Below are 12,861 nucleotides of genomic sequence, written 5' to 3'. Positions count from 1 at the left end.
GGTGGGATCCAAAACCTGCCTGTGCAATAGAGGAGCAGCTGCTTTGGTGCTACACGGATACAGGTGGGAGTAAACACCCTGTCAGGGAGCTTTAAGTCAGTGGCTGGTGGTCACTCTTGCCTCTACTGTGCAGTCCTAACTGTGTTACAAGCTGCAGACTGTGGTCCAGCTCTTCTGCATTGTGCTGATGGACAAAACCGCTTCCACAAGCAAGCTTTTAGTCTGCTCTGCTCTGCTGTACTGTCACTATTAGTGTCGGGTTTGGGGTGCTGGAGAGTCACAGCAGACAGGTCTGCACTCTGTTAATACAAGGTAGTACTAGATAATCTAAAGAGCTGCTTGTGACCAGGCCAGCTGCCCTGTACCCCATCTTCACCTGAAAGCTGTAGAGGCAAAACCATTTACAGTAAAAAGGCTCAAGAGCTGACAGCATTTGTGCAATGGCATTAACTAAGTCTCTCTCCACAGACCAAGGACAAGTGGCCAGTAGGTAAAGGACATTCTAACACGACAGCAGTACATCTTTACTACACAACTACAGCACGCAGGGGGTTAAGTCAGGAGTGTGTTAAGGCAGAGTCTGCCCATAAATGCAGTAACAAAACTGAAACTTACTCAGACTCTCCTGGAGTGACTTACTAAACCAACAGCTATACAAACCACTGTACAAAGATTAAAAATAATCATCCCCTGTTTTTTAAGAACTTAGTTTGCAAAACCTGAAAGAGGAAATCCTGAAGCCAGTTAAGAATCTATTTACAGAGAAGTTAATCACATAGATGTGATCTGTCAGGTGCTTAGCACTGGTGTCAACACATGTCACCTCCTGGAGCTGAACCTGCTCTCGCACCACAGGACGTGACTGGATTTTGTTTGAGCAGCCAGCGCTGGGTTGCTGCAGTCTCCCCTGCACTGTATGGGGAAAGCAGGTAGTTCAGCACAGCTGAGGATGAAGATGGCCTGTCCCTCCTATCTCACAGGAGAGAGGCAGCTCTCTAGCGTTAATGAAGCAAGCAGGGTTTGCTGCAGGACTATTGGTGTATTCTACAGTAATCAGCTGGTGTTTCCTTTTCGCCCACTGATGGCTGGCAGGAGCACAGTGGGACTGCTGAGATGTGGGAGTTAAACTGAAACATAGCGCAGAGTCTAGACCCCTTCAAGGGCGGTAGGTCTGTTACAGATGCTCAGAAACTCATAAACAGCCCAGTAACGTCCAGTAAGTGTCAAAGTACACAGTGCTGGAGAAACAGCAATTCAGAGGACTTTCCATCCACACTCCCCAGCTTATCGCATAAGGAAGTTAGGAAGGGAGAGGCACTGCGTCCTTCATGACAACAATCTGCACTATGGACTTCTACAAACCCAAAGTGTGCTGCAAAGACGTGTAAGTACAGCTTAAAATAGAAGCCTGTAACTGTCAGGACATAGCTGAAGCTGCGGAAGTAGAGTATAACAAGTACAGGCACAACAACTTACAGACACCAGCTGTCTGTAACTTAGAAAAGTCTTTGGTTACTAGAAAGATGACCTCAGCCTAACTTTGAAATCTTTTTAGCTTTACTTGATGATCCAAAATTGTACCACTGAGCAAATGCTTAATACTTTATTTTAGCCTCTACAGACAAGCTACACATAGTTTGGGATGTAATTGCTATTTGAAATAGAAGCATTGGAGTAATGTAGCTGGTGATGCTGACAACACCTTTGGTTTTTAAAATGTTAACATGCCATTGACAGCCCTGAGCCAGGAGTAGGAATCCTTGCAGCAGGAAGCTGGGAAAAAACATACAACCACCTCACTGAGGAAGAGGAACACGGAGCTGCTGCTCTCTCTGAGATGTCTGGCCATTAAGACAGTGCTAGATATTCCAGATAAAGGGTCAAAAAACTCTAGAATAGGCCAAAGTACTCTGGCATCTGCCAAGGTGCCAGCCTGATTGCAAGTTTAAGACTTCCTCCATTGTGTTTCTCTCCTTCTCAAGACTTGTTACATTAACCATTACAGCTGTGGCTCTGTTCATTGTCCTTTAGCATCCCGTCCTGTTGAATAATACATGATCTTCCACTGTAATTGTTACTTGACTCCACAATAGGCAACAAGAGACGAGGAGGTAGATAACATATTCATTTATAATAGAAAAGTACTCTTGGAAAACTAGATTACATAGGTCTTCTCTACACAACATTTTAGCTCTGCCCTTTCACACACAGCTGCCATTTCTGAAAAGACTTGGAATACAAAGTCAAACAAGGAATAACTGCCTCTGGGTCACTGCCTACTCCTCTTCCCCGTGGTACTCGCGTTGCAAGACAATGCTCCTGTATTGGTTACAGAACTGAACTACGGCTGCTGGCCTCCTACCTACGCTAGGCTGGCATGGAGTGTTTGAACCTGTGATGGCTACTGCTTTACCTGTAGTAAAGAAAGCACAGCTTACTGACCCGCGATCTGGTGGAAATAAACTCCCCAGCTAAGACCCAGGGTCAGGCAGAAGTTCTAAGTGCTAACTGGTAGCAACACCACCCTAAGGAAAAGCAATCACATACAATTTGCTCCTGATCCTTCTTTTGAAGGAATTTTTACATCTTCCACCCTTAAACTGCACAGATAAAGCAGGGGGGGCCTCCACAGTTCAGTGCTGTAGAAGCTCAACCGAACCCTTCGGGGAGCAGGTCCCGAGAGCTGTAGGGAGCCACAGCCAGCCACCCGGCAAGCCGAGCCCAAGTGGCTCCCACTGCTCCGAGGGGGCTCCCTCTGCCCCCCAGCACTACAGGAATCTAGTCAGCATGTGTCACTTGTCCTCCTGGGAGTCACACCGAGGCACTCCTGAACTACCAACCCTGTCACCTACAGGCCTGGGAGAAAGGGAGCTCTGCAGTAGCTCTGGTGTGTCTGGATCACTGCGTTTCTCCCACACCTGAACGCCTAGGAGGAGACGGGGTCAATGAGTGCCTGGAGGGAAGGTACATGGCTGACTGACCTTTGTTTGTTTTTTGTTTTGTTGTTTGTTTTTTTTTAAAGTGCAGGATAATTACTAAAGCCAAAGGAAGCCAGCCCTCTTCCTCTCTAGCCACAAAATAGCAAAGACGAGAGTGCTAAAAATCCAGGGCATTTCTCCAGGTGCTCAATAGGTCCTTACAGTATCTATCATATGCCCAGTAACCTTATTTATTCTTGTCCTAGAACTACTGCATTTAAATACCCCAAATAATCTAGTTTGTTACAAAACGTAATTTACAGACTTTGCTGAGCAGAAGTTAAACTGCCTGGTCCTCTGCTGCAGATAATCGATCAGACGAAGGGCAGCACCTTCCAAACAGAGCTGCGCAGTCTGCGGCTGTTGCTCGGCTCACTGATGCAGGTGGGCCCTGTCATCCGGACGTTTAATATGAATTCTTCGCACACGTTCAATGCGCTCTCGCTCCTCATCTTCATCTAAGTGATGGGAGCGGCCAGCTGCCCCTCCTGTGGCTTCCAAGAGCGCGTTGTCAGGTCCCCTCCCATCCTGGGACTCGTACAGCAGAATGTTCAGTGTCTCCTCGTAAATGCGGGCTTCTGGGAACTCCACCTGCCCACCCCAGAGAAATAAGGTCACTCTCAACTATCGCCAGTCACTGCAGGCACCAGGTTACCTCATTTTCAATTACTGATACCCTTCTGTTTTCAAAATTTCTTAATTGGACTCTAGCCATAGAAATCCTTTCTAGCACAATCGTTTCTGTTCTGTTATTTGCTTTCAGCTTTTGAGACCCAGCAACCAGGTTGGGGTTGGTTTTTTTTTCAGAACTGGCTTGCCTGCAGGGCAGACTCAGACAGATTTCTCCTGGGAAAGGGAATAAGGCACAGGGAAGGCATGCCATTGCTCACCAGGACCTGTCTTTACACAGGGATGTAAACCAAACTTGGTTAAATGCACAAGTTTGTCTAAAGATAAAGAACTGGACTGAACTTGCATTACGGAATATCACAATTGCCGTGTTAAGTGCCACAGCCAAGCAGTCCCCACCCTAACGAACCCACAGGATGAGCTCCACTGTGCTGCTCCCGCTTTGAATGGCATTGATTATTCTATAGAGACGCTAAACAATGGAAGGAGTGTTCAAAATGGAACAGATGTCAGGATGCCAGTCTGACAGCAGCTGGGCCTGTTGCTGGAAGCATTCAGGGATTTACTCGTACCTTTGTCTGTTTTTTCTCAGTAGCATAAACAATGGAAGTGCAACAGACTTCGGCAATCTTCCGCCCCTGCCCGTAAAAAGACCAGCAGCAGATCTCATCTCCAATCACATCTTTTATAAAGAGCACTCTCCCATTAAACCTCAAGGACAGCTTATCGAATAGCTCAATGTTCTTCAGCATGTTGTCGTCGGAGTTGCTGTGAGAGATGAAGGCAGGCAGCAGTCACGTTAGGGTAATTAAGACAGTGCACAGAATAGAAGAAGGGTTCGGGCAGTGAGCATTTATGGGCCCTTACGCCCGGTTTCCTTTGACTTACTGTGCCTCTACCAAGGTAGTCTTTACAGTTGGTATCCAGGACTGCAGTGGATAACTCATTTGACTAGTACAAGCAGGAAAACCTGCTGCTGAAGAAGCAGTAACACGACATCAACAGTACTGTGAATTATACTGTCCATGTCCATTTCATTTGTGTACAAAATTCTATCACCCAAATGAAACCATTCCTAAGCTCAAGCTCAGCACCAACTGGACGGAAACAGTGTTATGTCATGAAACATATACAGACATAAGGAAAGGGTCCCAGACTTGATGATTTTACCACTTACTGAGAACACCGCACCATGGAAGGCTTCCCGTATGCAACTAATGTGCTGTAGCCCATGGGGAATGCAGGCCAGCAGTTGGCCAGGAGTCTCTGCCAGCTGCACTTAAGTATTAGAACAACTCCTCTGGCACAGAAATAGCACACACTTAGCCTTCCATTGATGACAGTAGGCTCCCTTCTGACTAAAGTTTGAAATTAATTGGGAAAAAATTGAGTGTATGCCAGCACCAATCTGTCATTGGTTGGGAGTGAAGAAAAAGCAAATGCTTATCACAGATATTAGTCTATGAAAAAACTTCAAAGAAATCCAGCTGAAGTCATTTACCTGGTGTAGGAATATTTGTTGTTGCTTCTGTTATATAGCAACTTCACTGCTGGCTGTAAAAAACAAACCACAGATCAGTTACAGGAAGTGCAGTAAGAGCTGGAATCTCCGCTCAGTCCAAGACCCCACAGCAGAGAAGCTGCAATACGCTATGACACCATCAGGTCCAAGCCCAGTGGGATTTTATTGTTGTTGTTACTGTCGTTGCTGCAAAACTGTCATGCACGGGTTGGCAATAGGGCTGCAATCCCTTCTGACCCCTTCTGTGACTAGATCATAATCTATTCTCACCCGCCCTCTGCCCTTTTGCCAAGGCTAATCGTTATCACCAGCACCCTCCCCTCTACCTGCCACAGTGAGCAGGCTTCCAGAAACAGGAGTCATCGATTCACTTTAGCTAAACAAAGCGTGTGTCGTTAATAACCAGAGTGGACAAATAAATGGAAGATTTAATAGCCCTGAGGATCTGCTTGATCAGCCTGCTACTGCCTATGCCCTCTATTTTAATACCTTACGTGGAGAAACACACGGCCAGGCCCAGCCTGAGCAACATTTAACTTTTAATTCGGAAGAAATGTTTAGTCTGCTATAGATTTTCAGTGCTTTGCAGCTCAACAGTTGAAGTGCATCTATTTTAGGGTAAGGCCACTGTTAAAAACTAAAGACCATTTTCTAAAGAATACTTGGTCAAGGACCCATGCAAACCTGGGCCAGCAGGTCAGCACCCTCCCCAGCCACAGCACAGCCTGGCCTTTCTTACCTTGTTAGAAGTGGCTATAAGTTTTTGCTCTTCTTTGGAAGACGTGATGACTGGTACCTTGCAGAACGGTTCATATGCATCTTTGTTCTGCTGAAACAAGAATCAAACAGCAGCTGAATGTAAATAGGCCTTAGGGCACACTCATATTAACTGGGAAGGTCCTGCAGATTCTGTGCTGAAGAGTTCAGTGTGCAATCTGTCCCTACACCGCGCTGAGTGGCCGTTTCTGGTCCATGCTCTGAACCAGGCTGGCACTCCAGCTACCAGGCAGAATTCGTCTGGGACCACCTGAGATACTCACTTCTGCTCTCTACCACTCTGCAAACACAGGGACTGAATGTTATGTATCTATTTAAATGGAATGTGGCTTCACTCAAACAGGACACCAGTAACAGTGGCTTCACACCTAAGATGAGCACTCCAGAGGAAAACAAAGAACAAAGCGGGACTCCCAGCAGCCTGTGGCTACTGTGCTACAAGAAGCTGCTCTGTTCTGACCAAAGGACCTACCCCATTCTGGTTCATGCTGGAAGAATTAACTTCTGTCACAGAGCTCGTGCTGATGACGGATCATTTCAGCATGTAAGACCCTGACGGCAGCGGAGAACACAGCAGAGGAGCCAGGCTGCTGCTCCTTGCACGCTCCCAGGGGTCAGCGGAGAGCAACTGTTTATCCCTCACTGTAACTGGGTCGCACTAAACGTTGAGAACGACTCAGTACGTTTTTCTGGATGTGACCAGGCTCCAGCAGATCAATGACATGAAGTATTTCAATTTCATCCCAGCCTCAAAAAGACACCAAGTGGAGACCAGCAGAAAATCTTGCTCTGCCCAGATGCTGCTTCCCACCCAGAGCAGCCTCCTCTTCTCGAGCCCTCACTGCAGCCAGAATAAGCTGACTCCTCCTCAGCTCTGCAACCTACCTGCAAGGCTGCTTGGCACTCGTCCACCAGCCCCTGGACCAGGTAGTACTTTGCTTCAGCCAACAGCTCTTCTATCTCCCTGCGGCTCTCAGGGAGCGGCACAGCCCCGTCGCGCAGGTAGTTCAGTATTGTCCCAAAATGTTTTCCACAGCGGTCGATCAGGATCCAGCCTAGGGACAGAAAACGACCACAGTAGAGCAGAAGCAGAGGCAAATGCAGCAAAAGGCCTTGGCACTGGCCTGGGGCTGCTGTACCAAGCAGGTTCCTGCCAAGAGAGACTACCTCCAGTTCCTTGCTTGAGCTGGTGAGCAGAAGAGCAAAAAGCACAGGGTATTTAACATCTCCTTCTGCGTTTCAAGTGCAGGGTATGTGGGAGTAAGGTAGGGAGCTCACTTGTTTTTCATCGTTCCTCAGTTATTGACAAATGATTAACTGAAACAGAGGAATGAATAGTTCTCATTCTCAAACTAACCAGCTCTGTTCTTCTCTACTTCTAAAGCCCTGACACGTTATTATTTTCTTGCCTTCTATCTTAGGGCCCTGTTACATACATGTGTGGCTGTTTCTTACAGACAGCTTACTAGAGCCAAGCAGACGTGACTGTCTAAAGGTTGTTTCAGCTGAACACAACATGGGGACCCACCATGATCCACCATCTCTAGTAGATGTGCAAAAAGGTCGGCAAGAGGAAGGCAGCACAGACTTCGGCAGTGTCATGGCAAACACTGTTTCAGCCTCTATATTCCCAAAGCACATTAATTTGGTAGAACAAAGTGGTTATTAGCACAATGTCTTAAACTGCTGAAAGACATGACGAAACAGCACGCGTAAGCAGAATGTAACGTACAGCCCCTGCCCTGGAGCTCATCAGCGCTGCTATGTGCTGACAACGGTGTGAAGAAAAGAAAACAGAGCTACAACCGAAATGCTTTCCAGTTAGCTGGCGATCAAAGGATCTGCACCTCACCTCTTGTTGCCAGTCTGTTGCCTGAATCAGGCCGGACCCTGAGAATTGTTAGGCAATGTTGAGGCTCGAGTTTCCATAAATGAACAGATGGCCACTCTTACGGGCTGCAGCTCAGGAATGCAGTGAGGAAACGCTTGTGGGGAAGGAGTCATATTTTGGACAAATAAGGAAAGTAGGTTAAAGCAGACCCTGTATGCTCTGCATGAATGGAATTACTAGTAAAGTCTGAACATTTGGTTCAATTTGGAAAGTGAACACAGTCCTTTCATGCTGTTCTGCGGAAAACTGAGACACTCTCCAGTTCACTACAGGCTTTCCATCTCCCTCGTTACCCTGCTGTCTACAGAAAACACAATGTGTGCTCGCAATTGTAATTTTACAGACTGTAATAACAAACGAGAAAGCTGGAGGCAGAATAACTAGAGACAGAGAAATCAAAGAACAAAAGACTGATCCAGGCTAATGAATACAGTATACCTAACCAACCAGAGCAGAAAAAAGCCCATTTGTCAACGCAGAAGTATGTAAAGCAAGATCTCCCATTTTAAAGAGAAGAGGAAGCACAAGACATGGTAATAAACAAGGACATCCATATTCCACAAATACAACCGTTGACAGAGTTTACTAGAGTACACCAACATGTAGAGAAGTAAAGGGCAGGCTGAGAGCAGAATTGTGATCCCCCAAATTCTTTGTTATCATCTCTGCTGTGATTCCCTCTGTAGGCTGTAAAAATCTGCTGCAACTTTATGTTTACAGATGGTAAAACCAAAGCAGAATTGCTCACTTTCCTGTGGAGAGGGGATGAGAAAATATTTCGAGCAGCATTGCAAAATACAAGTGAGTGCTAAAACAGCTTTCAAAAAACCTTCTGTTTTAACCAAACAGCCAAGCGTGCAGCCAAAGCGAGATGACTCACAGGAAAGCGACCCTGCTGCCAGTCACGGCTGTGCAGAGCCTAAGAAGTGGGTTTCAGCTATAGTCATTTAAAGCCATTTTTTAATTGCAGTGTTACAAAAACGTCCTGTGATCCACTTACTGAGGTAGGAATACATAATCCATGAACTGTATGTACACACATTAGACTTTTAGGAAATTAATCTTTTTTTTTTACAAGAAGTCTAAGAGAGAGCATCCAAACACTCAAACTAAACCAGAAGACATTTTCTGACCAAGCCTGACACTGAAGACTGCCTGACGCTTAACAGTCTTACTAGCAGCTGAATGAAAAACATGCATCTCGATGAACTGGTTAACAGCAGTGGGGAGTGAGGAAAAAAATCGCACTGCAGAAAAGAAAGTTGGAAACAGATGGATGCACCTGGAAAACCCACATCCTTCTCTCTGCTCATTACCATAAAAATAAAATTTTCAAAATATGCTGATTTGCTACAGTTCATGAACAACTTCTAAGCCAAAAATAATCATCTGCCACCCACCACCAGAGAACTCCGGTCTTTTCTCCTGCGGCCCAACTAACAGCATGTTGTAATCGTTAAGTTTTGAGAAAGAGCTGGGGAGATGGTGCTGGGGTCAGAAGAATGCATCCAAACAAAGAGGAGGACCCCGTGTGACACATTCCACAGACTGTTTAAAAACTTTACTCCTTCCAGTTTCTCCACCAGTCTGGCTTCTTTTCCTAAGAAACACTTTGTTTTGTGCCAGATTTTGGGTGTGACCAATTAGCAGTATTTTGAAGAATTTCAGATAAAAAGAGTTTCCTTTAACAGCTATAACGCTATTGTCCCAGTTTCCAGCATCACGCCAGGCAAGGGGAGATAAAGCAAGAACTACTGCAATGGGAGTGTCTCAGTTACAACATACAGGAAGTATCAAATTCCTATTAAAACACAAACTGGCTAAACGGAACAATCCCACACAGACACTGTGGGATTCACAGCAAAATAAACTTGTGATTTTATGTCTCAAGCATGATATTTTAGCAGATTAAACTCCAGTTACCCTCATATTACCAGTAATATTGTCAGCTGCTCTCCAGCAAAAAGTACCTGCACTTACACAGACTCTGAGCCTTGAGAACACAATGACCAGCCCTCCTGCGGTACCTGCCCAGGACGCCCGGAGAAAGCGCTGAGACCACCCCAGGGCACGCTTCCAAAATTAATTTGGAATTTCCGATCCACTTCCAAACTAAAGGACTTGAGAAGTCTTGAATTATCAAATTTTGTGAAGCACAGAGCAGCTTTAGGGAGGAACGGAAGGGTACTTTTGGAGTTGCCTGAAGTTTAGCAGCAAGGGGAGAGATCTTCAATGAACTGGTTCACAACCCTTCCGCTAGAACACCCCTCCAGTCTTCCCAGTAAGGGTGCCGATTCCCATTTGACAGTTTTTTTTTTTTTCAATTTGACCCACAGGCTGGCTTTTTTATGCAACCTGCACAGACCCACGTGAGGTAGCCCAGAGACCGTTTGATCTGGAACCCACAAACCACAGCACCAATGTTACTGCTTTACAGCAGCTGAAACTGGCAAAAGGCACGGTATAACACCCGGAACAACGCGGCTTTTTTCCCCCAGCTTAAATATAAGGACTTCTCGCTAAAACAGGAATATTCAGATCATTAGGTTGTATTTTTCACAATTTTTTCCTCCAAATCCACTTCCTCCTATCTCAAGAAAGCTTATCACAAGAGCCCTGCTAAATTCATCACTTGTTCTGCATATTTTAGATTGTGCCAAAATAAATATAGACTATTCTAAATATAGACTATTCTAAAGCACTCAAAACTAAGTCCAACATTTTCGTACTGCATTTTCTATGCTTTCAGACAGTTCAAACAAAATTTTCAAATAATTAACTAGTCACAAAAAAGGTGTTTTGAACCTTTAGGCTCAGCGATGCAGTAGCTGTTGTTAAAGACAAGGTACGCTAGTCCATAAAGAGAGTTACGGGCAAAACGTCAGCGCATAAATAGAAAGCTGTGCTTCCAATTAAACTCTGTACATGCCCACAATATGAGAATGCTGATATAAAACTATGCTACTAGTTGCAGTAATCACAAACACATTTTAGCTATACTATTAATTTAAACTAAACGTTTTAAAGAATCTCAGCAGAAGATAAAATCAACGTCTCTGGTAAGGAAGTGAAGTGTTTGAGCGCTGCTCCTTTAGAAGACGGTGGTTTGACATACTGCACATTCCTTCTTTTCAGACACATTTAACATGGAGAGACCCATTTGCTAGCTCTCTCTTTTATTGTCAGTAATACTATAGCAAATTTTCTAAAAATTTTGCAATTGGTTGTGTCTTAGTGAAGCCAACAATCAATACCCTCACAAGAAAATAGTTTCATTTAAAAAATCACATTTTACCTCATAACACCCCCCTCAGCCTTCAGAGCAAATTTTATACTTGTATTTGAGGTAAGGAAACAAGATGAGAGAACTGCCTTCTGAGCTTCAAAGTAAATATGCAAGTCCTGACTCATAGTTTCTTAATCACTATCCCCACCATTTTCCATACGCTTAAGAGCTCTAGCGTTAGTATTTCAAAAGAAAAAGCCTGTGCTATCTGGGCCTGACAGGAGCTTTGGGACTTCTTATTGTCCTTTTGTTGTTCAGACAACTATTCAAGTCACACGCATCTTTTGTTCTGCATCTTTTCTCAGTTGTATAAGCTACGAGTTTTAACACTAATAAAATGTAGAAATATCTGGGCCTATGCTGAGATGTTCCTCTCAGTTCTCTAACATTTTTCTCCAACCCCTGAAGAGGAAGGAAGCCGGTGCGAGGGACGCGGGGAGCAGCCCCTTACCTTCGCTGTCCGTGAGGACTTCCATTCGACCACTGAACATGGCTTTGAGCATGGTGTCCTGCTTGGTCAGGGTCTGCATGGTGGTGTAGTAGAGGGCACCGCCAATGTTCAGCTTGACATACTTGGAGCTCGGACTAGTGCCTTTGAAGGAGGTAGTGCGAGTCGCAGCCGCCGGCACTGCTGAGCTCACCACACTTTCTCCCGACATCTCTTCCTGGAAGCAAAGAGTTACCAGTTAGACCTGCAGTTCCACTGCATGGCACCCAACTTTGTGTTACCGCCGGTTATTTTACACAGAAGTATTCACAGATGTGCTGGGCGCTCTCAGCCTCAGCTCCTCTCTGCCCCTTTGCAAAGTTCTCAAATGTTTTAGACATTTAACTTCGTCTTCTTTCTGAGCGTGACATAAACCAGCGAAAGAACATAAATCAACTCAGCCAGTGAAGAACGCTGTGAAAGCCAGTGCTTTCCCACAAAAACTGCATTCATTTCTTTCACAACTTCTAAAGCTTAAGTTCTTACTTCATGAATACTCTGCTATGAAACTGGGCAATTCCCAATACACAGAGCCTGAGCAGACGATTTCTATGTGTTAAAATGCAGACTATCCACAGATTTTCTAGAGGCTTTTTTCCCTTAAAGCATACATGGCTCTACAGAGAGCACACACAAGCTTCCCACTCTCTTCCCTGCACTCCCACATTTCTCAGCACACCAGAACCCGATGTCCAACATCCCTCACTACTTCTGCCCACTGTCCCGGGACAAAGTGGACTCCAGTCAGCTAACGAGGTCACACGCTGTAACAGGAACACGTTAGCTTAGCACCGCAAATGCTCTGAGAGCCGCCAACAATAAATCCTTAACCAAGCTGTGTCTCTGCAGTTAACTGTTTTGCCTCACGACGTGAGAGGATGGGATGATTAACGCCCTGCCATCTCAGGCAGACCCAGGTCCTACAACTTTGAGAGTATGCTGGCTGACTGCTGTACTGAATGATTTTTGCTCCACTCTCACGAAAAGCGGAACTATCAGCCAGCAAATCTGAACGGTAGTTCAGAAATGTAGTTACACGTCCAGATTGTATTTCACAAGGTGAGGAAGCGGGATGGCCAGAGATGGCCACAAGGGACCATTCCCTCTGTCACGGAGCCTGCCCAGGGCTCTCTGGAGCGCAAAGGCACCAGCCTCAGCCCCACGCTCAGGCTCCCTCCAGCAGCTGAATGCTCGGCCAGGAACCGTTCCCGGGGTCCCAGAGAGGGATCCGGCCCTGCGCACCAGGCCGCAGCCCAGCACCCTGCCACCCACGAGGCACAGAGCCGTGGG

At 45.8% G+C, this 12,861-nt stretch overlaps 1 protein-coding gene across 2 annotated transcripts; it reads right to left on the bottom strand.

The window, feature by feature from the left end:
- Positions 1–3,100: 3,100 nt before the first annotated feature.
- On the bottom strand, positions 3,101–11,750 carry KCTD10 (potassium channel tetramerization domain containing 10). 2 transcript variants are annotated; one of them, XM_009575487.1, is made up of 6 exons: positions 11,536–11,750; positions 6,793–6,962; positions 5,870–5,956; positions 5,110–5,162; positions 4,181–4,376; positions 3,101–3,569 (listed from the first exon to the last, which is right to left on the bottom strand). In XM_009575487.1, exons 1-6 carry the CDS (start codon positions 11,741–11,743, stop codon positions 3,351–3,353), a joined length of 933 nt encoding a protein of 310 aa, XP_009573782.1. In that variant the 5' UTR covers positions 11,744–11,750; the 3' UTR covers positions 3,101–3,350. The 2 variants fall into 2 exon arrangements, with proteins under 2 accessions (XP_009573782.1, XP_009573773.1); XM_009575478.1 differs by having other exon boundaries at positions 5,870–5,959; positions 11,536–11,743.
- Between the last annotated feature and the right edge of the window lie 1,111 nt (positions 11,751–12,861).

The sequence above is a fragment of the Fulmarus glacialis genome, unplaced genomic scaffold, assembly GCF_000690835.1.
Source record: "Fulmarus glacialis isolate BGI_N327 unplaced genomic scaffold, ASM69083v1 scaffold26150, whole genome shotgun sequence".
Lineage (NCBI taxonomy): Eukaryota > Metazoa > Chordata > Aves > Procellariiformes > Procellariidae > Fulmarus > Fulmarus glacialis.
The sequence above is the reverse complement of the archived record's forward strand: the minus strand, read 5'-3'. Positions and strand labels throughout refer to the sequence as shown.